The sequence below is a fragment of the Mus caroli genome, unplaced genomic scaffold (genome assembly GCF_978045245.1).
Source record: "Mus caroli unplaced genomic scaffold, Mus_caroli_1 scaffold_15, whole genome shotgun sequence".
NCBI classification, from domain to species: domain Eukaryota; kingdom Metazoa; phylum Chordata; class Mammalia; order Rodentia; family Muridae; genus Mus; species Mus caroli.
This window is the reverse complement of record NW_028227270.1, coordinates 24536758-24564432: the sequence shown is the minus strand read 5'-3', so window position 1 is coordinate 24564432 and position 27675 is coordinate 24536758. Positions and strand designations below refer to the sequence as shown.

The window sequence follows — 27675 nt, the reverse complement described above, 5'->3', positions numbered from 1 at the left end:
AGTAAATTAATATAAAAATGAGTTCTAAAGCTAACTTTTAATTTTAAATATTGCTTTGTTTTATGTAACACACAGGAACTAAGAGAAAACTCAGATTCCCCTGAAGTTAGTCTTCTCTCAGGGACTTCTCCTGTGGCATCTGATTTGGTTGCATTAAAGGAGAGATTAACAGAGCCAGTGAAGACCTTAGCAGTACCAAACACAGTTTCTGAGCCTGGAGAGGAAGTAACACAGACTATGACATCTAAAGAAACCAAAGATGAAGAAAGCTCTCTTGAAACATTTGTGTCTACTTTAGAAAAGTTACTAGAATCACCAGAATGTACCCAAGAAGAAAGGCTGCTTGAAATAATGGAGGACTTCAATCCTCAAGAGCTGTTGAGCATGTTGAGCAACTCCTTGGGTTCTGTATCTATCCCTTTGAATGCCTTGGCAGCACAGGGTAGAGATGAACTAGAAAACAAGGCTGATGCTGCACTGCCAGCTAAATTGCTGGCAGCTGTCAACACATTGCCAGGTGCTGATGTGGGACCCAGCTGTCAAGGACAAGAGAAAAGCAGCAGTGTTAGTGGTGGAAATGGATGTTTAGCAGTGCAGCCCATCATGTCTCAGGTAGATGAAGATTGTACACAAATAGCACAGGTGAATTTACTACACTACTATTTAAATAGTTCAGGTTGTGAAACAACCATCTGTCAGTAGGAAGGACAGGTGGTTATACAAGTATGAGTATCTGAAGCTAATTTTGTAGTGACCTGTAATAATCTTTAGTGTGTTAAATTCTAATCATCTCACCAGTTACCAACATCTAGAAGATATTGGTGAAAGATAACCTTCATGCATAGATTGCTCTTTTTAGAAGTACTGGGTAGAGTTTACAAGGAATTAAGATAAAATTATTTTCTCCCTAACCTACATAAGAAGGCATAGCAATAGTTTTTTAGTATAATAGGAAAGAATTTCTTAACAGAAATTTCTCTTTGTTTAGAATATTACTATATTTACCCGAGTATGGAGTAGATACGGAGCCCTGTAACTGGACATGGAGGAAGCTTTCCAGTTTCATGAGGTCCCATTTATCAATTCTTGATCTTAGAGCATGAGCCACTGGAGTTCTGTTTAGGAAATTTGTCCCCTGTAAGGCAAAGGACATATAGTCAATAAGACAGATCAACAACCAACAGATTGGGGAAGAATCTTCACTCACCCCACATAAGAGAGAGGGCTAACATCCAACATATATAAAGAACGCAAGGAATTAATCACCAAATCAAACAATGGGGATTCAGCCTTCTTTGAGCCCTATTTGGAATAGGAGTAAAACACCATAGCTTGTGGTTTTAGAACTCCTACAGCATTATGCATTGAGGCCCTGTAACAAGTGCCAAGTTCCCTTTTCATGTTGACAGTTTGTATTCTCATTATTATAAAATTAAGTAAAGGCAAGTATGGTGGTACATACGTAATTAGAGAGGCTGAGGCAGCAGGGTCAACAGTTCAGGAGTTCAAGGCCAGCTAGGGCCTTAGTAATCAGTCAAAACCAAAAAGAACATATCAAGCATTACAAGATTGTTTAACAGGATGGTAACAAAATCTCCTATAGATTTACTCTCTAAATGTTGTCAACAGTTTGGTGCATCTTCAGTGACTTCTATTCCTTGTAAGTTTATTTTATTCAAATAAGACTGTATAATACAGGATACATTTCAACTTATTTTTAAAATATATGTTGCTTATATTTTTAGTGTGAAAAAATTTAGCACTTTGAAATCTTTTATGAAGTGATATATAAATGTATTATAAATATAACTTAATTAACAGTAATAGAAACTTAGATTTCTTTTATTTTCTCTTAGCTATTAACAAAATATTCCATGTACATCCAGGAAGATTTGGAGAAGACAAGTTTTTCTTGCAGCATATAAACCTGGAGTAATACCAATGTGGTCTGGCTGTCACCCATCAGATAGACACTATAGGATTAAGAAACAAAAACAGAAACATTAATTAAGGAGATAAAGATGATTAAACATTTCACTGTTCTAGTATAAGAAAAAGGACTGCGACTAAAATGTAGAAAATATGATTATTGTTGGTAAAGTAAACACAGATTTTAGCAAGTCTTCAAGTTTAAAATGAGAAACCTTTTATTTATTTATTTATTTATTTTTAAAAAAAGATTTATTTATTTTTATTATATGTAAGTACACTGCAGCTGTCTTCAGACACTCCAGAAGAGGGCGCCAGATCTCGTTACGGATGGTTGTGAGCCACCATGTGGTTGCTGGGATTTGAACCTCGGACCTTCGGAAGAGCAGTCGGGTGCTCTTACCCACTGAGCCATCTCACCAGCCCGGAAACCTTTTAAATAGAAAGAAAATTCATGTTGAATGACTCACATCAAATACTCTTACTTAGCTGTGATTGAAATATTCAACACTTTTTTTGAGAAGCTTTACATATGTATCTGGATACATAAATGGGCTCAAGGTTTATGTGGTACATGTAAAATATAAATGTCTTCATAGAAGTTTGATTGATAGTTGGTTATCAAGGAGAAATGAGAAGAGTTCCTGATACACCATTGGGCTTTGAAAATATGGGAGTTATATATCACCTTGCCCCTGTCAAGGAAGCACACACACCATTAATCTGGTCTTCGTCATGTTCTTATATGAGTGTCATATTCTATATGACTTATTTCCTGCCAAATTAAGCACCAGAAGGAACTTATATTTTCCTTTGAAATTTAAAGTTGAATATTGATGAAAGTAATTTTAAAGTCTTTCCTTTTTTTTTTTTTCTATCCTGACACTGACCCAGGTCTCCCCATGAAGCCCAAGCTGGTCTTAAACTCAAAATTCTCTTGCCTTAGTTTTCCAAGTGCTGGGATTGTAGATTTGTGTCACCAAGACTAGCTGCTTATGTTTTTTAATAAGCTTACAATCTATGTTCTTTTTAAAATATGATTACAGATTTTTTCACTGTCTTCATATATGCTTATAAATTGCTTTAGTTTTAATAGAGAAGATATATTTAACTTTTTCTTTTAATATTGTAACTATTTGTGGATATATATCTTTATAGAACATAGAAGACCCAAAACCATTTAAGTTACAAACATTGACTGATGAAAATGCCATCTCTTATGAGCAAATAAACAAAAAGAAAAATTCAGATCCCATGAAAAATACCTCTACCCAGGAAACTCCTCATGTACTAAGAAGATCATCTAGACTGGAAAAACTGAAAGCAAGCAGAGATGTGGTGCATACAGAGGCTGTATTGAAGAAGCCAGAAAGGATTTTATCAAAAGCACTTAGCTTTAAGGATCAAATAAATAGCATATTTACAACCGATAGTTTCAGGTATGTTATTAAATTATATCTTTTTCACCAGGTATGCTACAAATTTCGTGCTGGAGGATGTTAGAGGCAGTGTCAATTTACCCTTAAGTAAAAAGCATTTTTATGTTTCTGTTTTTTATTTTGTAGTTTTTGATCAGTACTCCATTATTCAGCAAGTCCCTTTACCCTTCATACCTCTGTAAAAGGCCTGCCTCTTTTCCCTGTAAGGTGAATAGAGTGGATATTGACATGCCTTCTTGGGAAGTAAAGGGCAGAAGGCTCTGAATCCTCCCATTTGTAGGTAGTTACACCTATTGTAATGGAGCTAAGAGCCTGGCATCTACAGCTTACTTAGGTTCCACATCCATGTGTGACTTCACAGCTTTGTCAGCTGAGAATAACTCAATAATTATCTTCGGGGTTTCAGCTTTTTGTTAAAATTTCACGCGATTCTCCATGAATGCTTATAGAAAACATTGCAGTTATTTAATAAGTCCATTTTTTTAAAAGAATCAAGGATTCTGTTTTAATGATTGACAGTAAAAGGAAGAATATGCATTCATCCAGATTCAAGAATGAACAGATAAGGAAAAGTGAACAACTTAGAAAAAAGAATGGTGAGACATATTTTTTAATATTTCATTTCTCTAATACCTTATAGAAACAGAACTGAATAAGAGCATAATCTCAGCTTTATTGATGAGTTAACAGTTTCAGTGATGTTGTAGCATGTGTGGGGTTTGAGCTTAATGGCTCCCAGGGTGGGAGTATTTTGCATACTTCGTACTATAGAGAGCAACTAGAGAATATGTTCACATTTGTGTGTATAGCTAACACAACAAAAGACTGACAGTGCATACCAAAAATACTAGCAGAGAAAAGAAGAGGGAAAATTATTAATTTACAAGTTCTGTTTCTATATAATTCATAAGATTGAACTAAAATTTGTTACAATAAAATAATATAGAGAAATAGTTGTTAAAATAGTAGACTTGACAAAATTGAAACATGGACTATATAGGTTGCATCTGTTTTGAGTTTTTTGAATTTGGAAATAATACTCTTGATTGTATAAGAGAATGTTTATATTGTTAAAAAAATATTTCTTAAGTATTAGTGATAAAAGGTATATTATATACTAGTTACACACTACCATCCATCTATCTGTATGTGCATAGCAGATGATGTATGTATGTATGTATGTATGTATGTATGTATGGATATGTGGATGCATGGATGGGTAAGTGAATGAATGAGTTAGTGCATGGAAGGATGGGGGAATGGACAAACAGGATAGATAAAAATGATTTAAAGTTGTGGCAAAATGTTAACATTGGATCCTTTGCTTATTTTTCTTTTCTACTCAGATCAAATTCAGGGCTTCATATATGCTAGGCAAACACTCTACCACTTGGCTATATTCTTAGAACATTCATCTCTTTACATATTTTTTCTGATAATCTGAACTATTTCAAAATAAAATATAGACAAATTGAATAAGTCAAAAAGCTCTCCAAATAGTATATTTCATCTCATATATTAATAATGTAAGAGAAACTTATATATAATTATAATAATTACAGTGCTATAAAAAAGAAGATAAATACCACTTATTACAATAAACATATGTCATACCTATAAGGAGGGTTTAAAATTCCTTCTGAGGGACTAAAAGTAGACTTGAACAAATGGAAACAGGAACTGGTTCTCAGTTAGATTTAGAACTTCAGAAACTTTCTTCTCTCTCAGCTGCTTCATAAGTGCATAGGATCTCTATTAAAAGTATGTTGGGATGGGGTGCTGAGGAGTTAGGTCAGTTAGTAAAGTAATTGCCAAATGGATATCAGGACCGGAATTTAATTTCCAGCACTGCAGTGGTTTGAATAAGAATGGTCCTCCTGGGCTCATATATTTGAATATTTAGTCACCAGAGAGTGGAACTGTTTGAAAAGATTAGAAGGATTAGGAAATGTGACCTTGTTGGAATAGTTGTGGCCTTGTTGGAGGAAGTGTGTCACTGCAAGTAGGTTTTGAGGTTTTAGATGCCTATGCCAGGTACAGCCTCCCTACCAGACTGAGGATCAGGATATATCTCTCAGCTTCTGCTCCAGTGCCTTGTATGCTCCTATGTTCCTGCCATGAAGATACTGGACTAACTCTCTGAGATTGTAAGCCCACAATTAAGTACTTTGCTTTATAAGTGTTGCCTTGGTCATAGCTCCTCTTCACAGCAATAAAACAGTGACTAAGACATACACATTAAAAAAGGGAGAGACAACACCACATTCTTGTAATCCCAGCACTTGGAGGGGAAATGATGGGAAGATGTGTAGGAATTGATGGCCAGCTGTTTTGTCAAATTCGTTAGCTATAGGTTCAGTGAGAAACCTTGTCTCAAAAGCTGATTGAGCAAAGACCCTTGACATTGACCTCTGCTGACCTCCACACCTGCACATATCTTCACATGTATCACATTTACATGCACAAATATGCACACACAAAACCATACAGGTGTGCATGTGTGTGTGTATTGTGTATTGCATGCATATGAGTGTTGGTATGCATGTCTATGCAACAGTATATCAGGTGTCTAGCTTGCTCCATACTATTTCCTGGAGACAGACTCTCACTGGCCTGTAAGCTTGCTGTTTTACCTAGACAGGATGGCTAACAGATCCTAGCTGCTGGCAATTTTCTACTGACTCATTAATTTTTCTATCCCAGCCTTATTGGGTAAGGTTTCTTTGTGTTTATATGGATGTATGTGCATGTGTGCATGTGTCTATGCAGGTATGCATGTCTTTGAGTATACACATGAAAACCAAAGGCTGACGTTACACATCTTTTCCTGTTGCTCCTTACATCATGTTTTACTGAACCTGGAGCTTTCTGTTTCTGCTAAATCTACCGGCAGTCTCCACCTCCCCCACTCTATGCCTGGCTTTACATGAGTGCTAGAGAGTCAAACTCAGGCTCTCAGGCTTGTATAGCAAGTACTTTAGTCACTGAGCTATCTCCTAAGTCCAGGGTTCCTCTTCCATGGGAGCAATCTATTCAGATAATGACTCAAAGACCCCTTATGTAGATTTCTAGAACTGGTTCATTATTTTCTCATCTGTGACTCTCCACTGGGCAAATTAAATTGTAGATACAACAGCCTCCCCAAACTCTGATTCTATTTTCTAAGATTAGTGGAGTCACCTTACTTTGTAACATCCTTCCCCTGACCATTATGCTCTGAAAATTCATCTGAACAAAAAGATATAGGAACCTTGAGGCTCACGGCATTCACTCAGGGTCATAGCTCTAAACTCTAAATTTTCTTATGTTCTCAAAGAGGTCCTATGTGTATTTTATCTGTTTTTCTAGTTGTTTGTAGATTTGTCCTCCTTAAGAGGACAAATTACTGGGCATGAGTGTCTTCTACCACTTAGTGTTCACTGAAAATTTGTTTTTGCCTTGTGTCTTCATTTGCTTCTTTTGATAAATTACTTAAGTATAATAGCAAAGCAAGTACAAAGCAAGCCCCAGTGTTTCTTTGTAGATATATGTATTATGTGGGGTGGATGTGTGTATTTCAACATAAGGACAGTAGTCTCTAATGTTAGCAATTAGGTTGGTATTTTTATCTTTCTTTCCCTATTTTTCCCCTTTCTTATACTAAGACCTAATAGAGGCAGCAAAATAAAAGGCGAATAAATGAAATAAATTTTAGATTAATTTTAAATTAAGACAAAATTAAGACCAAAAGTCCTCTAGTTCTTAGTTCCCTTTATAAGGTTCTTATTGCTTGCTAGGTAGCCCAGGGTGGTCTGGAATGTGCTATAAATTTAAGCTAGTCTGGAGTATGTGGTTCTTCTTCAGCTTTTCTTCCTGCTGGGTTACAAGACTATGACCATTTCTGCTTCTTCATTATCAAGTTCTTATATGGGATGGAGGGAAGCAGTTAACTAGATCAAACTTAGAAAAGCTATCATTGAAACTATCTGGAAATTCAGGAAATCCACTGAGTATCATCCCCAGGAAATGACTGGGTTTGAAGAATACTCGAGAGGACTAAGTTTTAGTATTCTAAGAGGCACAGTTGAGAGTTAGTAGTTGCTTTGTGTCATCTGGAAATTATTTTAAACATGTCTATCATGACTTAGCAAATCAAAACTATTGCCAAAAAATGGAGATTATCATTCTCTCCTTGATCTGAGGCTAGTTGTTTTCATTTAAGAGAAAATTTAACAAGATGGGAGAGATGGCTTAGAGGTTAAAAACACTGGCTGCTCTTCCAGAGGACCCAGATTACATTCCTAGCACCCATAGGGCAGTTTACAGTTGTCTGTAACTCCAGTCTCGGGATCCAGTTGCCTCTTCTAGCCTCTTTGGCACCAGGCCCATAAGTGGTACACATGCATGCTGGCAAAACACCCATATAAGTGAAAATTAAAAATTAGATAATTTAATAATTATAAAATTTAGCTATTCTATTTCTGGGGTTAGATTTAGTATCTCTCTCATGGCACAGAGATATTCTCATAGCCTTATAAGACATGTTGTATAGTAACATTAAGTGTAATAATATATCACTTAAGCAGATTTGTAAGATAATGGTCTATAGAGAGAAGGATTGTTTTGGCCCATAGATTTGGAGGGTCCAGTCCATGAATGATCAGACCCATGATGAGGCAGCACACCATAGCAAGAGCACTTGGTGTAATACATCTGTTTATATCATGGGCAGGAAGCAGAATAGAGGGCTCCACTGTGCCCTTTGCAAACATGAAGACATGCCTCTGGTATCCTGACCACTTCTCAAGTGCTCTACCATCATAGTAACTATGGACCTTTGGGGATGTGCAGCTAGATAATAGAGAAGATATTAAATAATTCTAGATTTAAATAATTATTTTTCCAGAATTTTTAGGAAAATCTGTCATCTTTTATGAGCACTTTCATAAGGTTTTAATTAATATAGTACTCATCAGGAGTTTTAGTTTACTTCAAATATTTAAAAACTAACATATTTTTATATATTTTGTGTTTAGATAACATTACAATAAGACTAATGGATAAAGTATTCTTTAATAACATAATACACCCACTTCTAATATTGACTAGATTTATCGTATTCTGTTTCTCTCAAATTTGTTGTTGTTTTCAAGACAGGATTTCTCTGTGTAGTCCTGGCTGAACTCGCTTTGTAGACCAAGCTGGCCTCAAACTCAGAAATTTTGCCTGCCTCTGTCTCCTGAGTGCTATGATTAAAGGTATGTATCTTTGTTCTTTCTCTCATTTTAGAAACAGGAGAGATGGAAAAAATGTGTCTTTGTACCATAAACCGGAGAAACATTTTCGGAGAGAATTTACTGTATAAAGCTGCTCTCCATAATGATGTTGATCTAGTTCGCTGTTGCATAAAAAATGGTGGAAGTGTCAATCAGCCAAGTTACGCTGGTAAGCGAGGGTTCCCACCCACAGTTGTCGAGAGAGTCATTTGTAGTCTTGGCTAAATTGTGACAAAGTGAGCCAAAGGCAGTATGCTCTCCAGTGATTATGTAGCCTGCCAGTATCTTCCAAGAGACAGAATGAGATGAGTGCTGGAAGAATATTACGTTTCTCATTAACGATGTCAAGTGGTTGTGTGCAGTGGAAGGATGTGTTTACAGTAGGAAGGGGGATTCCTGAGGGGTAGCATTGCAAGGCCAGGGCTGAGACCTAACCATGAATGGAGGGAAGATGAGACCAAAACTTGGAGGGACTGATGTTAACTAAATCTCAAGGGAAAAATCACCATAATGTCATAGATACAGAAGGACTAATGGCTAGAGAAATAGAGAGAATAAAGTAGAGGGTAGATAGAAAAGTAGAATAAAGATGGCTAGAGAAATAGAGAGAAATAGAAGTAGAGTGCAGAAAGAAAACAGTCCTTCCTTGTGGCTGACTATAGTGCAGCCTTCCTTCTGGTGATAATCTTCCGTGCTATGTGTGTGGGTGCACTGAACAACACTGGGGCAACGATAAGAGTGATTATAAAGATACTTGTATGTTAGTGCACAGAACATAATGGGCCAGCCTTGGAGTGTTTTGGATTATTTATACTGTTTCTTTTTTTTTTTATGGATTTTTCTATTTGTTAAACAGTGCAAACTCTGGTCATAAACGATGGAATAGTACAGCCCATGTGTGGGGCGTGGGTGTAGGGGAAGAGGGGGACTGGGAGAGAGTGCCCGCGTCCTGCCAGAGTTCTTGTGCTCTGGGCAGGCGGACACGGGAGGACTGCTGGACACTTTACACTGGGCCCCCAGGATGGGTATCTGGCTGTGTGAAGCCACTGACCCCACTCGGTGGGGGGTGGACGAGGGGCAGCCCCCGTACCAGGTTCTTAGTCTCCAGCACCCACGCTGGATACAGCAGAGGAGATGAGAACAAAATAGGGGCCCCAGGGCGACACCAGGCCTCAGAGATACAGGAAGAGGGCAGAGGGAAAGAGGTTCCCACGCAGGTGAGAGGCCTTAGGCCGAGCCTTGAGGAACAGATGAATCTATGGTTTGGGAGCTTTATTGTAGAAAGGCAGGGGGAAAGAGAGAAGGTAAAAGAGAGAGAGACCAGCCATGGCCAAGAGGAGAGAAGGGGGAAAAGGAGAGAGAGAAAGAGAAAAAGAGAAAAAGAAAGGTAAAAGCTTAGAGAGAGCTTAAGAGAGGACGAGGAGAGAGAGTAAGAGGGAGAGTAAGGAAAGTAAAAGCTTAAGAGAGTGAGGAGGGGCCAAGCAGCCCCTCTAATAGTGGGCTTATCCTGTTATTGCTAGGTAACTGGAGAAGAATCTAGCCTGAAGGTCAGAAGCTTGGGACTACTAGTCACATGCCTCTCTTGTTGGGACTATGGAGTCGATAACTTTGACAGCAGCCAGGGGTCCAGGAGACATGAGAGAACGCCTACCGTCCCACGTAGGTGGGAATTACCACCACCAGGGTTTATCGGAGTTCAAACCTCAACTCGACTGGAAATCAGGCTGTCTGTGCATAGCCCATTGTCCCACACCCATGGTCAAGAAGGTGCTCCTCCAGTACTCAAAATAAGAAGGCCTGGGCTTGCAATGTAGTGATAGTTTAACGAGATTTTAAAAATTTTTATTAGATTTATTTATTGATTCAGTGTATGTATGCATGAGTGTGGGCACATATGCACATAAAATCACGCATGTGCACACTTGTAGCAGCAAAATATGTAAACATCATAGGAAAAATTGTGGATGTCTGTTTTCTCTGACTGTGTGAGAGCCCAGGATTGAACTTGGGTCAACAACTTTAGCAGCAAGCAGCTTTACCTGCAGAACTCTCTCTCTAGTCCTTAATCTTAAGATTAATAACCAGGATTCTGTAAACCTTACTCATCTGCTTGCAAGAGCATTTACTCTCTTGATTTTAAGAGATTTATCATTCTTTCTTCAATACTTACTGTGTCTTGAATTAAGGCATAGCTCTTGATGCAGTCAGGTTTGACTTTATGGATTTCCCCATTATGCCTTAATTTATTTTATTGTCTGTTTTCTTGTGCCAATGCCATCCTTGCTGGTTGTCCCTTCCGTGTCTTCAGCCAATTACCTCACTGCCCCAAGCACTTCCGTGACCTCATGAATTACTTACCCTTATTTTATTTTCCAGGCTTTTTGAATTCTTACTAAGTTTTCCTTTCTACTTTGCATCCTACCTCAATTTTTATTCCTTGCTATCATATTCTTCAGTCAGAGAGAGCAGTGTTTCCACAAGGGTAGTCAGCAAGTCATTTTATCAGAAATTACCTACAATACTTGTTTTAAAATGCAACCTGTCTCTGTCTGTCTGCCTGCCTGCCCCCCACTTGTGTGTGTGTTAACATAGACAAATGTATTTTAGCAAGTTGATCCAATTATTTTTATGCTTATGAAACAAGAACTATTGGCACAATACTATAGAAATCAGTTTAGGATACCTTACAGCTAAAAATGGGATTACCTACATTGTGTTTAAGAATGTAGATCTCATATGCAGTTTGATTGTTGGTGCTTCTGGATATGGCAGTTACAACAGCATAGGAAAGGTGCATGTCACTAACCCTCAAGAGACTGGAGGCCCCAGGGAGTTTAGAGATCAGGTGGGGTGGGGGCAAGGGGGATGGGGACATCCTTGTGGAAACGAGTGTGGGGATGAGGTATGGGATGTGGAACAGTTGGAGAGTGGAGGGGGTGATAAGATCTGGAGTATAAAATTAATTAATTAATTAATTAAAAACAGTATAAAAGCTGATCTGTTCTGTTGGGTCATTATTTTGATCTGGGTGGATATACTATTCCTGGCAACAAGGATGAAGGGTTTGTTGGTTATTAGTGTATTCCTTGAAACCTGAATTACGGTTTTATACCCAGGCAAGGTACCTCTTAGGGTTTGCTTTTTTAAATTAATTTAGTTTTTATTTATTTTTTTATTAATCATTTTATTCATTCACATTTCAAATGATAATCTCCTTCCCATTTACAGCTCCACAAAGTCGCCCAAACCATCCCCCTCCCCCTTCTATCCCCTCTCCCCTCCCCTCACTCTGTGAGGGTGCTCCTTCACCCACTCCTGCCTCACCCTTCTAGCATCCCCCGATGCTGGGGCATCAAGATCATTATGTATCAGAGGATGACTTTGAAACTTTATATTCTTTTGTTCTTACCTCCCATATTCAGAGACTACAGGCATCCACAACCATGTCTGGCCTTATGTAGTGTCAGAGCTTGAATCCAGGTCATTGTGCATGCCAGACACACAATATAAATTCAGCTACCTTCCCAACCATCCTTGAATCCACTAAATAATATAAAATACTCTATAGAGATGTTATATGACTTTATGTTAGACTATTAAAGAAACTGTTTAAAATTAGAATGTTTTAAAATACATATTAGTTTTAATTGCATATGTGTATGTGTGTATATGTCTGTGCAAAGGTTATGTGCATGTAAGTGTTAAGTGCCCATAAAAACCAGATGAGGGCATTGGGCTCCTAAGAGCTAGAGTTATAGGTAGTTATGAGCTGCCCAGTGTCCAAGTCTTCTGCAAGAATAGTATGTGCTCTTGATCACTGAGTTAACTCTCTGGCTCCTAGAATTGTTTTGCTTTTTTAAAAGAGAAGGCTTGAAATATTATTAAGATATAAAATACAAAATGTCTTTCTTGTATAATAGGGTGGACAGCACTTCATGAAGCTAGTGTAGGAGGATACTATCAAGCAGTAAGTGAACTATTAAAGGGTGGAGCAGATGTGAATGTCAAAGGAAAGTACCAGATTACTCCCCTGCATGATGCGGTGATGAACAGACATTACAAGGTACTACTGCTTTTGTCTATAGAGTATACACAGTACTTGTAAATGGAGACAACCCCTGTTACCACACAATAGGAAAGCAAGTTTCAGTTTCAGTTCCTTTACTAATGAACACCCTGAATTTTATTAAAATTTACCTTGTGATACTTATCATTATGACCAATATGGTGAAAGCCATTTTGTACTTTTTTTGGTGTTATATTTTACTTGTTGGTTTGAAATTCAGTCTTGATATTATTGTTCAGACTGGCCTTGAACTCAAGGGATCTTCCTACCTCAGCCTACTGAATAGCTTAGATTAGAGAAACACGCCATTTTAGCATACTATTTATATAAACCATACAGAACATTTTTTGTTATGTAGTATGTTTTCACTGTGTATTCCTTTAAAGCTCTTCTCAAGCAATGATTCAAAGGTTTTCAAAGAATTTTTTTTCGATAACGTGTTACACAATGATGTCCAGTTTACTAGAAAGCCAATATAGCTTCGTGGACTCTAGTGGAACATCCAAAATCATCACAGGCCAGGAGAATCCTAGAGTTAATCATAGTCACCTGTGTGGTTATACCACTGTTTAAAGCCAAATACCAAAAATTTCATTCAAGTCAGTGAAAATATTAAGCAAGATAATGACTCCAGTATTCATGGTTTATCTCAGAAACTCCAGGCACTATATTAGAGGATTAAAATGTTGCTGAAGATGTCTGTTTCTCATCCTCCTGCTTCTTGTTTTTTGCCCTTCTTGTCCTCCTCTTCCTCCTCCTTCTCCTCCTCCTCCTCCACCTTCTTCTAGTGTTAATACACCCCCACTCTCTGAAGCTACCTGTTTATTTTAGGTATGAAAAGTTATTTCAAGTTAAAAACTTATAGGGTAAGAAAGGGGTTTAATCAACTGACTGTGGCACAATCTTTTCTTTGTATTTTTTTAGAATACCAGAAAGAGGCTTACAGGAGTCAGGCATATTTATTCATCGTACTTAAGGAGAATTTATAGAGTTTTGCTTATTTTGATAATATACACCATTTGTAGAAAACTGAGGAAAGAGAATTCCACATGGGATATAGTTTAATGGTGACACTATGACAGTCCCTGTCCTTCACCTTTTTTTCAAAGATGGCTGCCAATCTCCTTTCTCCCAACCAAGCCCTTCACAACTGTTTATCTGATTACTATTATTTAGTTCTAACTTTTTCCAGACATCAGACAGTATATTTTCTTTTATGTTCCCCCTTTAAAACATAAGATAATGCTTTTTAACATTCATCCATGTTGTATTTTGTTAAGTAGTTGATATCTCTTTATTCCTGAGTAATATTCCGCTCCAAGGTCACCTGAATTGTGGTCTTGGCTTTTATGAGTAAAACTGCCATCAGTGTTCCAAAGTAGAATGTCAGATGGTGAAAATCCATAGGTCAGTTTTAAGATCAGTCCACAAATTCTTTAATACTCCCTCAAAAGATTCCCAGTTCCCATCCAAAGATTACCATTATTAGTTATTATTTTTGATGACTTGCTTCTAGCACACAAGACATGGCAGTAATAGCAGTGTGTGGTTTCTATGATTATGTTAAAAGATACTGGAGCTTCTTATGATTCTCTCTTGACTCACTGACTAGAGAAGGCTAACTCTTCTCTTCTACAGACACTCGAGCAGCTGTCAGGAGCAGCCCATGTGGCAGTGATTGTTGCTCCTGCCTATAAACAGGTTACCCACACAGTTTAGAAAAGGTTTCTATGACTATGCATTCAGCTAACAACCCGGCTACCCAGGCCATTCTCAAATTCTTGATTTAGAGACTCTGCGATTGTAAGTTTACATTGTTATCCTAAGCCACTGAATTTTGAGGTGATTTTTTTTTTTTTTTGGTAGCAGCAGTTATTGAACAGACAATCTAAATGTAGATTTTAAATAGTAAGAACATTCAGGGAAAGTTTTCTTAATTTGCCACCATTTAAAGTTCCTATCTGGAGTTTTTAATCTGAATGTATGAAGAATCAGTTATAAATTCTTTGGCTTCTTCCTGTGACTGGCTTATATGTAAACTTCAAACTACTGTTGCTTTGTGTTTGTTGATATCATTAACTCTCCATTTGTGGTGGTTTGAATATGCTTAGCCCATGGGAAGTGGCACTATTAGGAGGTGAGGCCATATTGGAGAAGGAATAGTCTTGTTAGAGGAAGTGTGGTACTGTGGGAGTGAGTTTTGAGACCCTCTTCCTAGTTTCCTGGGAGACAGTCCTTTCCTGGCTGCAATTGGATCAATATGTAGAATTCTCAGTTCCTCCCACATCATGTCTGCCTGCGTACTGGCCATGCTTCCTGCCATAATGATATCAGACTGAACCTCTGAAAGTGTAAGCCAGCCCCAATTAAATATCCTTTATAAAAGCTGCCTTGGTCATGGTGTCTCTTCACAGCAGTGGAAACCCTAAGATGCCATTGTAAAAGTAATTTTAAGAAAGACTTGTCACATTGATGATTCTTAGTAATTTTTAAAGGATTTGTTTTTCTCCTACACATTACCTCTTTATTTTTTTTTTTACTGTAATGACCCACAAGAGATATTTGTTGACACCCATGCTGATTAAGCTAATTAAAAGGTTTAAGTTCTATTTATTTATGGCCAGACCAAGAGCAAGCTTGTGTCTCTGAAGAGTTTTTTGGTGTCCGTGCTCAGGGGTGTGCAGAGTTTTTAAAGAAGAACCCACAAAGACCATCATTTGCATCAAACTTAGATGAGGGTCAGAGTAACCTTGAAACATTCATTCCTGGCAGAGCATTGCAGTTATTTTAGACATAATGTGCCTGTTACTTTTGGTGAATACATCTGGACCATGGTCAAGACCATGAAAAGCTCAGATGTGTTGCCAAGGCAAATGGGTCTGTTGAGAGTAGTGGACTGAGAACTGTCTAAGAGCAAAATGAAGTCAAAACAGCCCACTTGAAATAAAGTCTTCAGATGATTACAGTAGTAGTAATGAGTAAATATTAGCAGAATCTTGGGGTTAGTGAAAGTGTCTAGTGCCGGGAACGTTACTGGACTGTGGTAGTCTCTGTCTCCAGGGACTGTCAGCAGTGCTGTTGCTGCCATCATCTTTGCCTCTTAGAACATTGATGTGAGTCTCAGTGCACCATTATTTCAGATCAACTGAAACCATGTCTTTGTGCAAGCTGAGCAGACTGTTACTGTTGGTCTTTATTTCTTTGTAAATTAACTTCCAGGACTTAGATTTTTCTTTTATTTTAATTGAATTCGTTTTTTAATAACTACAGGTACCATGCACCCTTCTGCCTTCACAGCTTAAGATAAAAATATGAAACAAAATATTAGCTATAGATAACATACCTCAAATCACCATCTAAGCTAACTTCTAGTTTAAGAAATCATAGAAAAATAAATAGTTGTTTTCACAAACTCTAAGATGCTAAGTGCATCACTTTAAGATGGACTTATCAGGATATCTGTAAGAAAAAAATTGTGTAATCATTACAAAAAGTGAGTACTTAAAAAGAGGTATGTGAGCCACGATTGGAACATGTGTTTTGGGACAGTTTGGAACACGTGACTATGCACTAGATACTAGATGAATGGTACTAGTTATATATGGTTGGTTACTGTCTAAGCTATAGTATAACACTATAATCATGGTCGTGTGAGGGGTCTTAGAAGAGCACCCTTAAGTACTTAGAGGTGAAAGGTCACTGTGTTTACAACCACTTATTTTAAAAGCTACTCATTTCTGGTTGTACTTATACTTACATACATACCTATATTTATACAGACACCTGTGGAGTGTGTGTGTGTGTGTGAATAAAGTAGGAGAAATGTCCATTTTTGATCAAAAAAAGATATAAGTGTCTGTTGTATTCTTGTTTGTTTTTGACACAGTGTGTATTTTTACGTAGCCCTGATTGTCCTGGAACTCATTATTTAGACCAGGTTAGCCTCAAACTCATAGATCTGCCTCTACCTCCTGAATGCTGGGATTAAAGGTGTGTGCCAACATGCCAGGCTTTCAATGCATTCTTGTTTCAGTGTTTTGCAAGATTGAAAGTTTTTGAAGTAAAATATCAGGGGAAATTATCTGTGAAGAAAGGACTAATGGGATTCATTTTTAAAATCTATTCATTGACATATAATTGATATGCGCTAAAATTGAATCATAAGAAGTGTACAATTAATTGGATTTGGTCTAGTCAAAAATTTGGTAATTATCACTGTGTTATCTTTTTCAATATGTTTTTTAATACAAAAGAAAAACCTTTATTATTTAGCTGGCATTCCTTCTTGACCCCCAATTCTGGGGAATCATTATTGCTGTTTGTCTCATGATGAGACCAAAGTTGTAGGCCTTGAGGAGAAAGACAAAGGAAAAGTAGCATTCCCACACAGCCAACATGTCAGTGCTTCACCCATCTTCTTTTTTTCTTCTCTTTTCTCCCTTCTTCCTGTTTCTTTTTAGTTCTTTGTAAGAATAAGAGTTTCTATTTAAACAAATTATGACTCAGTACCAGTTACTAATGATACTTATTGGGCAGAGATTCTATAGATAACCCAGTATTGTTGAACTGAATGTTTGGTGGTGTTTAAAGTTATGTGCTAGCCCACATTTATAATAACATACCTTTGTCTGGATTCTTTATATTAACAATATTTTGCTAGGTGGCAGAACTACTTCTTATGAGTGGAGCTGATCCATTATTTAGAAGTGACCATGGGACATGTGCTTTAGATGAGGCCAAAGATTCATTTATGGAGAATCTTCTTATGAAATATATTCCTCAACAAAAAAAATGTCACCTATCAGGTAAGAGTGAAGTCTCTGTTACAGTTGGTCATGTTGATAGAATTGTAGAACTTGAACTTAGAATTGTGGAAACTGAATTCATTTCTCCTACAACTTTTGAAAAAGTACATTCAGTGATGCCTTTGTTCCACTCTTTTATTAAAGCTCGCTGCTTGTTTGCAATTGTACATAAGAAAAGGACCCTAAAATAAAAAGAAAGATCCTGCTTTTCCTCCAGCATTGTAAATAGTTAAGAATCCTTCTGTAGGCCAGGTATAGTGGTGCACACCTTTAATCCCAACACTTAGGAGGCAGAGACAAGATCTGCTTAGATCTCACATATGTGAAATTTTAATTTAAGAATTTCCAAGAGATAATTCTTTCAGAGGCCTTGAGTATTATTACCTTTAATAACTAAAGCTTATCTTTTCATAATTTCTCTTTGTACACAGGAAAATTAATCTGAGAATCCTTCTAGTACAGTTCTTTTCCCTCTTATCCAAAGGAAGCTTAAACTGGCAGTGAAAATCTAATCTCTGCTAAAGCTCTGCCTCTCCCTGGAGAAAGAAAGGCAACTACTCCTGTTATATCAGTTTCGTGATAGAATAAGGGTTCTTCTGTAACAATTCTTTTGTGGTCAACAATTATTTTAAGGCTAAAAATGGAGGGATTTTTGCCAGAATAGCACAATAATAAAAAGAAACGCTGAGAATCCAGGCTTTGGAGATTAGACGTAAAAGCAGTTTCAATGATCCAGGCAGCAGGGATCTGTAGCCTCACTTTAGAATGCTGCCCATCAGACATGTGTTAGAGCGCTAAACACTGCCCACCAGCATCACTCCTTGAAAGAGTCCGCTTTCTGCAGAAACTTACTCCCTTCATTCCTGTCTTCCTCCTTCTCTCCCTTTTTTTCTTTTTTCCCTCCCTCTCTTTCATTTATTCTTTCACTCATGGCTTAGTATATTTTATGTACCAGTTGCATGCATAACACCTAATAATACAAAATGAATTTAAAATAAATGAGTAGCAAACAGTTATAGTGAAGAATGTAATAAGGAAATGATTAGATCCCATGCGACTAAATTAAAAAGGGAGTACCCAGGCTTCTTCAAAACATGATATACAAACATCATGGCTAGTGATTGTTATCAGGAGCCTCTTGATAGCTCTGCTAGGGAAGCTCTACTCTTGATATAAATTGTTTCCCATAATAATGAAAGTATACTTCCTTCCCAACTGGATTGTATTTAATATAAGGCAGTTTTTGTGATTAATGTTGAGTGTATATAAGGGGCTAAATATAGCATTCTGATTCTTGGTCATGAGACTGATTCTTCTTTATAGATAGATTTTATTATATTGTATGTAACCTTTTATTTTATGAGCTTTTTCTTTTTTAAACTATTATTATCATTCCTCAATATTTTTCTACAGTCCAGTCATTGTCCTCCTCCTAGTCCATCCTCCAAGAGTTCCTTATCCCATTCCTTCTCCCCCATCTCCAAGAAGATCTCCCCTCCAGAATTTTATGTCTACAATTTTAATTAAAATTTTTTTTTCCATTTTAAAAAATGGATCAAAGGGCTGGGCAGTGGTGGTACACACCTTTAATCCCAGCACTTGGGAGGCAGAGGCAATTGGTTTCTGAGTTCGAGGCCAGCCTTGTCTACAGAGTGAGTTCCAGAATAGCCAGGATTACACAGAGAAACCCTGTCTCAAAAAAACAAAAGAGAAAAAAAAAAGGATCAAAAATGGATTACATGCAGGACATGTAACTAAGTGCTATTGACTGTGTACTGAGACCTAGACCAAAATGTCTCATTTTTATAATAAAAAGAAAACATCACTGAATTTCTAAAGTGTGAGTTATATTGCTTAGCTTTATCTTGAGCCCTTGAGTTCAAGCCATCGTCTTGGCCCAGGCTCCTCAGTAGCTGGGACTACAGACATATGACCTGGTGCTGCTTTCACTCATTCCCAGCGGCCACAGAGCAGCAAGTCAAGTTCTTTAGAGCAGAGCTCACTCTCAGAAACCTAATCACATTAGAAGAGACAAACAATAACTTGTTGATAAAAGTATATTGAAGCAGATGATTAAACCAGTCTTATTTCAAGGCATATAAAATTGCAAATAAAATGTTCAGCTAGAAACAAAAGTTTATAAACTATGACATTTGCTTTGATGGTGTGCATAATTGCTTGACTTACTAATTTTGTAATGAGACTTTTTTTTCCTGGAAGTGTTTTCTCCAGAATTTTTTCTCCAAATCATGAAGCATTGGTCACTAATGCCCCTCCTCTAATATAATTCCTGGTTCTCTAACAAAATGACATAAGAATTTTGCCTATGCATGAAGAAATTTCCTTCATGCAAAGGAATTCTTAATCTTTCTCCTTAGTACTTGGCCTTTGTTCTTTCTTTGTGAGAGAATTTATCAATTTATTATGCTTTAGCAGGTGATTTGACTATTTCTGAAGCCTGAACATTTGAATTCTGTCATTCATTAGCATCCTATTTCCCAATATAATGTGAATTTTGTCTTAAGAAATATATATACATATATATACACACACACACACACACACACACACACACACACACACACACATATATATATATATATATATACTTCTAGAAGACATTTTTAAATTTCAGTTGAAGTGGGCTTTGTTTTAATTTTTGTTTTGAAATGCTAGGGATCAAATGAAAGCCTGTTTATATGCTAGGTCAACACTCCTCCCTGAAGCTTATAATAAATATTGGAAACTATATAGTCATGTTGTAATTTAAAACATTTTCATGATTTCACATATTCCCTCTATTTTTAAATTCTTATTTATTTTTAGTGTGTGTGTGTGTGTGTGTTCATGTGTGTGAACCCAGGTGTGGGCTAGGTGGATATGTGGAAGGCAGAGGACAGCTCTGGCTCTGGGGAATAGTCCTGCCCACTGTGGGATCCAGGGCTTGAATTCAAGTCACCAAGCCTGAGTACAAACCTGCTGGCCACACCCTCCAGGTTCTTTGTGTTTTTCTTTTTTTCATGCCAAAAAACTTTCAGGTTTAGAGATCTAGAGTATATTTACTGGAAACTGTTTCTCTTATTTTTCTCCTTTTGTTTGCAGCTCAAAGGAATAGTACTGACCCAGCACATGTAGAAGATATGTTTCAGAACAAGGTATAACTGTATTTAGTCATGAATGCTTTTGTAGGTCTGTACCTGCTGTTTTTTATAGGTTACCAGAGGGAAAGAAAGACTGTGAAACCTAGTCAGGTAAGTGACTTTACCTTTGGTTTAAGGCACTTTGAATAATTGCATGAGATAGCAGAAGGTTCCAACCTCTTAGTGTGAGAAGTACTTAAGTAAGTGAATATTCTAGCGGGGTGTACTATAAGCCATTTCCTTTCTGTTGCTCTTTCTAGGGGCTGGTATATATTTGATGGTGTGGGTGTTCACTCTTCACCTGGTGTTAAGATGCATGGCCAGTCAGAAGCAATGTTCTTGTTTACTCTTAATATCTCACAGTCAGGTTTCCAGAGACTCCATTGTAGAAGTCATCTTCTTGAATTTTTAAATCCTACCCTCCACTGCCCTATTTACATTTCTTTCTTTTTTTCCTTTCACTCAATGATATTTTTATCCTGCAGTAGATATAATTTAACCCTTTTTTCTTTCTTTTTTTTTTTTACAATTTTTTATTAGATATTTTCTTCTTTTACAATTTCAAATGCTATCCCAAAAGTCCCCTATACCCTCCCCCGACCTGCTCCCCAACCCACCCATTCCCGCTTCCTGGCCCTGGCCTTCCCCTGTACTAGGGAATATAATCTTTCTTCTAGATGGCAAGGGAAAAGACTTCCTTAATTCTAGTCCTTGCTATGTGATAGTTGGAAGAGGATAATATCTTGAAAATGCTTTGGCAATGATCTCTTTACAGTGTCTTATGTAGATCTCATGCAGATTCATAGATCTGCAGCTGGAATTAAAGCTAACCATGGTTTTTGTTTGTTCTGCTTTCTTTTATAGAAACCAAAATTAAGTTCTAATAATTATACTGAGTTTATTTGTGATGAAAATTTTAATAGACAAGAACCAGGACATTTAGAAATCAATAAAGGAAGCAACAATTTACTTATGAGTGAAGAGTATGTATGTGAACATTGCCAGAAAGATTACAATACTACAACATTTGGCAAGTCCAATCTAAACAGTGTGAAAAATAGCCGAACTAATGTGTCTAAAAGAAAAGGACAAAGAAATAGACAACAAAAAAAGACTCAAGTAGATGATAGAGACTGCAATTTAAGTCAGAAAATAGGTACTTCTTCTTTCAGGAGAACGAGTAAATTACTCACTCAGCAACAGCATGCTGTCCAGACTCTCAGTGACCTTCCAGAAGAGTCATTTGAACTTTCTACCACAACTCTGTCAAGCTTGGAAAATGGTATAGGTTATAATGAGGCTTGTTTGGTTTCCAAAACGTCAGATACCCATGTCCTGGATTCATCAGATGGTCAGGAATTAGAGTCCATTGATCAAACTGAAGCTGCTTCTGTCTCTGAACTTCCATCATATAAAGAAATAAAATTATTACCTGTAACTACAGATCAACAACCTCACACTAACCAAGAGCAGTATAATAGCCCATATAAGTCCCTTGGAAACAATAGCTCAAATGAAAAAGTTAAAGCCATTAATAAATGGGAAGATTCTTTCTTCTCCTTCATAAAGGGACGCTCTGCTGACAGTGATAGTGATTGCCACACCTTGGACAAGTCCATAGCCTCTCCAAAGGAGGGCATGAGCCACGATCATCACGAAGAGATAATGACAGGTCAAGAAGTAGATTCTCAACAGTGTCTATCTTCTGAAAACTATTTTTCACAAGAAAATGACCTAAAAGTTCATTCCCTAACTACACACCCACAAGAGGAAGCTGTTAATTTTTGTGATTCAAATTTAATTTCTGTACAACATACTCCAGATTATAAAAACTGTTTTCATGAAATTTCTTTTGATAACTCATATGCCAAAACTGAGCAAAGTTCTACATCTTGTACAAGACCACCTTCAACACAGAAAGTTTCACCATTGACCGTTGAAGTGGAGCTATTAAAAGGATTGCAGGATTCCCTAGCCCACAGAGACTCAAGTCCTTTAGTAAATCAGGCTGGTATACATAGTGTGGAAAAGAAGCAAGACACTGACAAGAATTATACCAAGAAAGGCCCAAACACAAGTTCTTCAACTAGCCCTTTACCAACAGTTGCTCATTCTCAAGTAATAGAAATAACTAAAGCTGAAACGAGGAGAGAAGACCTTCCAGGAAATGAGCCCATAAATAATACAGATTTTTATTCCACTGACATAAATAAAGAATTGGCCAATTCCTCACAACTTAACCAAGGAAAGGAGAAGGAAATTGTTCGTAAATCAGGTATCAATATTTCTCAATACGTACATTTCTTATAGATCTCCCTCTGTTTAAATTTACAGCTGAATTCTATTTACCCTTTAGCCCAGCTGAAAAGCATGAGGGCATCACCTGAGTCATGATTTGGGAAGCTGATAAGCTCAGAAGGTATTTGTGCTTGATTTGCAGTTAAGAGGCCTAGGCCCTACCATCTGGGCTAGCCAGACATCTCTATTATTTGCTTTGAAAGTCAAACTGTTATTATCAAAGAGGGTTGCTAAACTGATACCAGTGAAAGCTAATGAACAATCTGTCCACCGATTTTTATATCTCTCTTGAATTTTTTGTTTGCTTGTTTGTTTTTCATTTTTTTCAAGACAGGGTTTCTCTGTGTTGCCCTGACTGTCCTAGAACTCACTCTGTAGACTAGGAAACTCAGAAATCTACCTGTCTCTGCCTCCCAAGTGCTGGGATTAAAGGAGTGCACCACCACTGCCCAGTTTATATCTCTTTAACAAGCCACTAATTTAGTATTCAAACCTTAATGTCGTTTTCATAACAGAAAATTAGGAGCTCCATGGATTTCAGCTAGTGTTATCTCCATTAGCACTGCAACCAGCACACTCAGTTTGCTCTGTAGAAACGTTTGAAGGGCTCCTAATAAGCAGTTCTTCTTGAAACTGAAACTCTGGAAGAACGGAATTTTTTTTTTCTTGTCGTATAACCAGTAAAAGGAACTAAGTCTATAATCTGCTTGTGTTTCAGATGTGGAATTAACTCATAATGACAGTGAAGCAGAAAGAACTTTTAAAAGTTGTGAGGAGAAAAAGAAAAACATGGACTCTGAAACTCACAGTCCTTGTAATATCCAAGAACACAGAAAAGACCAGAATTTCAGAAAAAGAAAATGTTCCTTGAAAGCTCCCTGCAGCCAAGGTTTGTATAAATCTTTTTGTCAAATTTTTGGAATTAAGCCTTGTTATCAACTGTACTTCAAATAATTCCTAAATGTTTAGTTAGACTAGTGGAGAGTTTTGTTTGTTTTCTGCTAGAGAACATTCATTTAGCTATGAGATTATCTCAGTTATATTTGTTGTCAAAGCTCCAATTGAGAATATCCAGTAGACTCCAGATATGGTATTGTCATATTGCTGTCTGTGGCCTTCAGTTTCTTACATTAGAGTAGATTAAACAACACAATCATCAAGATTATTTGATGGGAGGATTAGGATTGTGTAATGTCTTTTATTCTTAAGACACACCGATTTAGCCCTTTTAACTTAAGGAATATTAAAGAAACATGGGCACTACTTTTTGTCATTAATCAGTTATCTATATTTGTCTAATGAACTAATTCCCCTTTGGGGGTTCCTAGAGCTAATCCTGTGATGAACAACAACCTGGATCACCTCAGGTTAAATAATAAGCACTAAAAAAGTCAATTTACGTGTAGTTATGAGGGATATTGGAAAAGGCATTTTTCTGTGAGCCCTATTTTGTATTTATGTAAATTGAGACCTTTATAATCATACTTCCTCCTACGGTGGATTGTATGATAGTCCTTCCATAAGGAGTCTACTTCCCAGTCTCTGGAAACAGTGAATAACAATTGAATATTACCCTCAAAAGGAATTTCAAAAGGAATATTTACATAATAATCAAGTTATGGTCATTGAGACAAAACCATTCTGTTATCTAGAAGAATCCTAAATCTAATGAAAAACTTCTTTATAAGAGAAAGATAGAGGGGAATTTGAGATACATAGAAGATAGAATAGGGCTGGACAGATGGCTCAGCAGTTAAGAGCACTAACTGCTCTTCCAAAGGTCCTGAGTTCAATTCCCAGCAACTACATGGTGGCTCACAACCACCTGTAATGAGATCTGATGACCTCTTCTGGTGTGTCTGAAGACAGTGACAGTGTACTCCTGTAAATAAAATAAACAAATCTTAAAAAAAAAAAAGAACATAGCTGGAGAGGTAGCTCAATGCAAGAGCATACAGCTCTTGTAGAAGACCTAAGTTCTAAAGAGGAGGAAGGAGGAGGAGGAAAGAAGAAGAAGCAGCAGAAGCAGCAGCAATGAAGAAAAAAGAAACGAGTTCATGTAGCCTCCAGCTGGTGAAGCCAAAGAATGTGAACAGCCACCAGAACCTGGAAGAGACAAGGAAGATTTGTACCCTACAACTTCTAGTAGACATCCCTACTGGTGGTGTCTTGATTTGAGATTTCAGGTAGCAAAGTAAATTTCCATTGTTTAAACCCAACTAGCTTATAATTTTTTAGAGCTGACTCAAGAAACCACCATATATCCCTAGTAGCACTTAATTATATTTGAGTGTGACTTTGTGTATGCATGCCATTCAACCAAACTCTAAGCAACTCGAGCTGGGGATTAAGAATTACAGTTATTGATTTTCTATCTGGGATCTCTCAGAGATCAGCCCGCAGGAGAGCGTGTAGGCTTCAGAAGCAACGAGGCTCTTGGACAGGGTCCCTTTGGGTCCTCAGCCAAGAGGCAGAGCTGATCCTCAGACCTCAGTGCACCTAACCTGCCAGAGGATACCTTGCCTGTAGAGACTGCTCTGACTCCTGGGACTCAGGAGAGAGCTGGTCTTCCAGGAGTGCAGACAGAGGCTAACAGAATCACAGGAGGAACAAGCTCCAGCCAGAGAGAGCTAGAATATCATAACCAGAGATTATGATATGGCATAAGGCAAAGGTAAGAATCTTACTAACAGAAACTAAGACCGCTCAGCATCATCAGACTACTGCAAGTCCTGGATACCCCAGCACACCGGAAAAGCAAAATTAGGATTAAAAATTATATGATGTTAATAGAGGATTTTTTTGGGGGGGTGGTTTTTTCGAGACAGTGTTTCTCTGTGTAGCTCTGGCTGTCCTGGAACTCACTTTGTAGACCAGGCTGGCCTCAAACTCAGAAATCGGCCTGCCTCTGCCTCCCGAGTGCTGGGATTAAAGGCGTGCTCCACCACATCTGGTGCTGATAGAGGATTTTAAGAAAGGCATTAATAGAAAGAGAGGCCCATTGGACACGCAAACTTTATATGCCCCAGTACAGGGGAACGCCAGGGCCAAAAAATGGGAATGGGTCGGTTGGGAAGTGGGGGGGAAGGTATGGGGGGACTTTTGGGATAGCACTGGAAATGTAATTGAGGAAAATACGTAATAAAAAAAAAAAGAAAGGCATTAATAACTCAAAGAAATACAGTAGAATACATCTAAACAGGTAGAAGTCCTTAAAGAGGAAACACAAAAATCCCTTAAAGAGTTACAGGAAAACACAACCAAACAGGTTAAGGAATTGAACAAAACCATCCAAGATCTAAAATTGGAAATAGAAACAATAAAGAAAACCCAAAGGGAGACAACTCTGGAGATAGAAATCTTAGCAAAGAGAACTGGAGCCATACATGCAAGCATCACCAACAGAATACAAGAGATGAAAGAAAGAATCTCAGGTCCAGAAGATTCCATAAAAAACATGGACTCAACAATCAAAGATGCAAAAGGCAAAAAGATCTTAACTTAAAACATCCAGGAAATCTAGGACACAATGAGAAGACCAAACCTAAGGAAAACAGGTATAGAAGAGAGTGAAGATTCCCAACTTAAAGGGGCAGTAAATATCTTCAACAAAATTATACAAGAAAACTTCCCTAACCTAAAGAAAGAGATGCCCATGAACATACAAGAAGCCTACAGAATTCCAAATAGACTTGACCAGAAAAAATTCCTTCTGACACATAATAATCAGAACAACAAATGCACTAAATAAAGATAGAATATTAAAAGCAGTAAGGGAAAAGGTCAAGTAACATATAAAGGCAGACCTATTAGAATTACACCAGACTTCTCACCAGAGACTATGAAGGCCAGAGATCCTGGACAGATGTTATACAGACCCTAAGAGAACACAAATGCCATCCCAGGCTAATATACCCAGAAAAACTCTCAATGACCATAGATGAAGAAACCAAAGATACCATAGATGACAAAACCAAGTTCAAACAATGTCTTTCCATGAATCCAGCCCTTTAAAGGATAGTAAAGGGAAAACTCCAACACAAGGAGGGAAATGACACCCTAGAAAAAAGCAAGAAAGTAATCTTTCAACAAACCTAAAAGAAGATAGCCACAAGAACAGAGTCCCAACTCTAACAACAAAAATAACAAGAAGCAACAATTACTTTTCGTTAATATCTCTTAATATCAATGGACTCAATTCCCCAATACAAAGTCATAGACTAAAAGACTGGTTATGTAAACAGGACGCAACATTTTGCTACATACAAGAAACCAACCTCAGGGACAAAGACAGACACTACCTCACAGTAAAAGGCTGGAAAACAATTTTCCAAGCAAATGGTCTGAAGAAACAAGCTGGAATAGCCATTCTAATATTGAATAAAATCAACTTCCAACCCAAAGTTATCAAAAAAGACAAGGAGGGGCACTTCATACTCATCAAAGGTAAAATTTACCAAGAAGAACTCTCAATTCTGAACATCTGTGCTCCAAATCTAGGCAACTACATTCATTAAAGAAACTTTAGTAAAGTTCAAAGCACACATTGCACAACACACAAAAATAGTGGGAGACTTCAACACCCCACTCTCATCAATGGACAGATCCTGGAAACAGAAACTAAACAGAGACACAGTGAAACTAACAGAAGTTATAAACCAAATGTATTTAACAGATATCTATAGAACATTTTATTCTAAAACAAAAGGAAATACCTTCTTCTCAGCACCTTCATGGTACCTT

General features: G+C 37.4%; 1 protein-coding gene across 5 annotated transcripts in view; it reads left to right on the top strand.

Annotated features, from left to right (window-relative positions):
- Ankrd31 (ankyrin repeat domain 31) overlaps window positions 1-27675 on the top strand; it is a 154392-nt gene that overhangs the window by 46681 nt on the left and 80036 nt on the right. For 4 of the 5 annotated variants that reach the window (XM_021180850.2, XM_021180849.2, XM_021180848.2 and 1 more), the window contains exons 7-15: window positions 76-642; window positions 3088-3368; window positions 3888-3964; window positions 8637-8792; window positions 12544-12686; window positions 17350-17494; window positions 20597-20649; window positions 21499-22909; window positions 23651-23821. In XM_021180850.2, the coding sequence (XP_021036509.1) occupies window positions 76-642; window positions 3088-3368; window positions 3888-3964; window positions 8637-8792; window positions 12544-12686; window positions 17350-17494; window positions 20597-20649; window positions 21499-22909; window positions 23651-23821 (3004 nt within the window). The remainder of the gene's footprint in view (window positions 1-75; window positions 643-3087; window positions 3369-3887; window positions 3965-8636; window positions 8793-12543; window positions 12687-17349; window positions 17495-20596; window positions 20650-21498; window positions 22910-23650; window positions 23822-27675) is intronic. The other variant, XM_021180851.2, reaches the window with a different exon arrangement.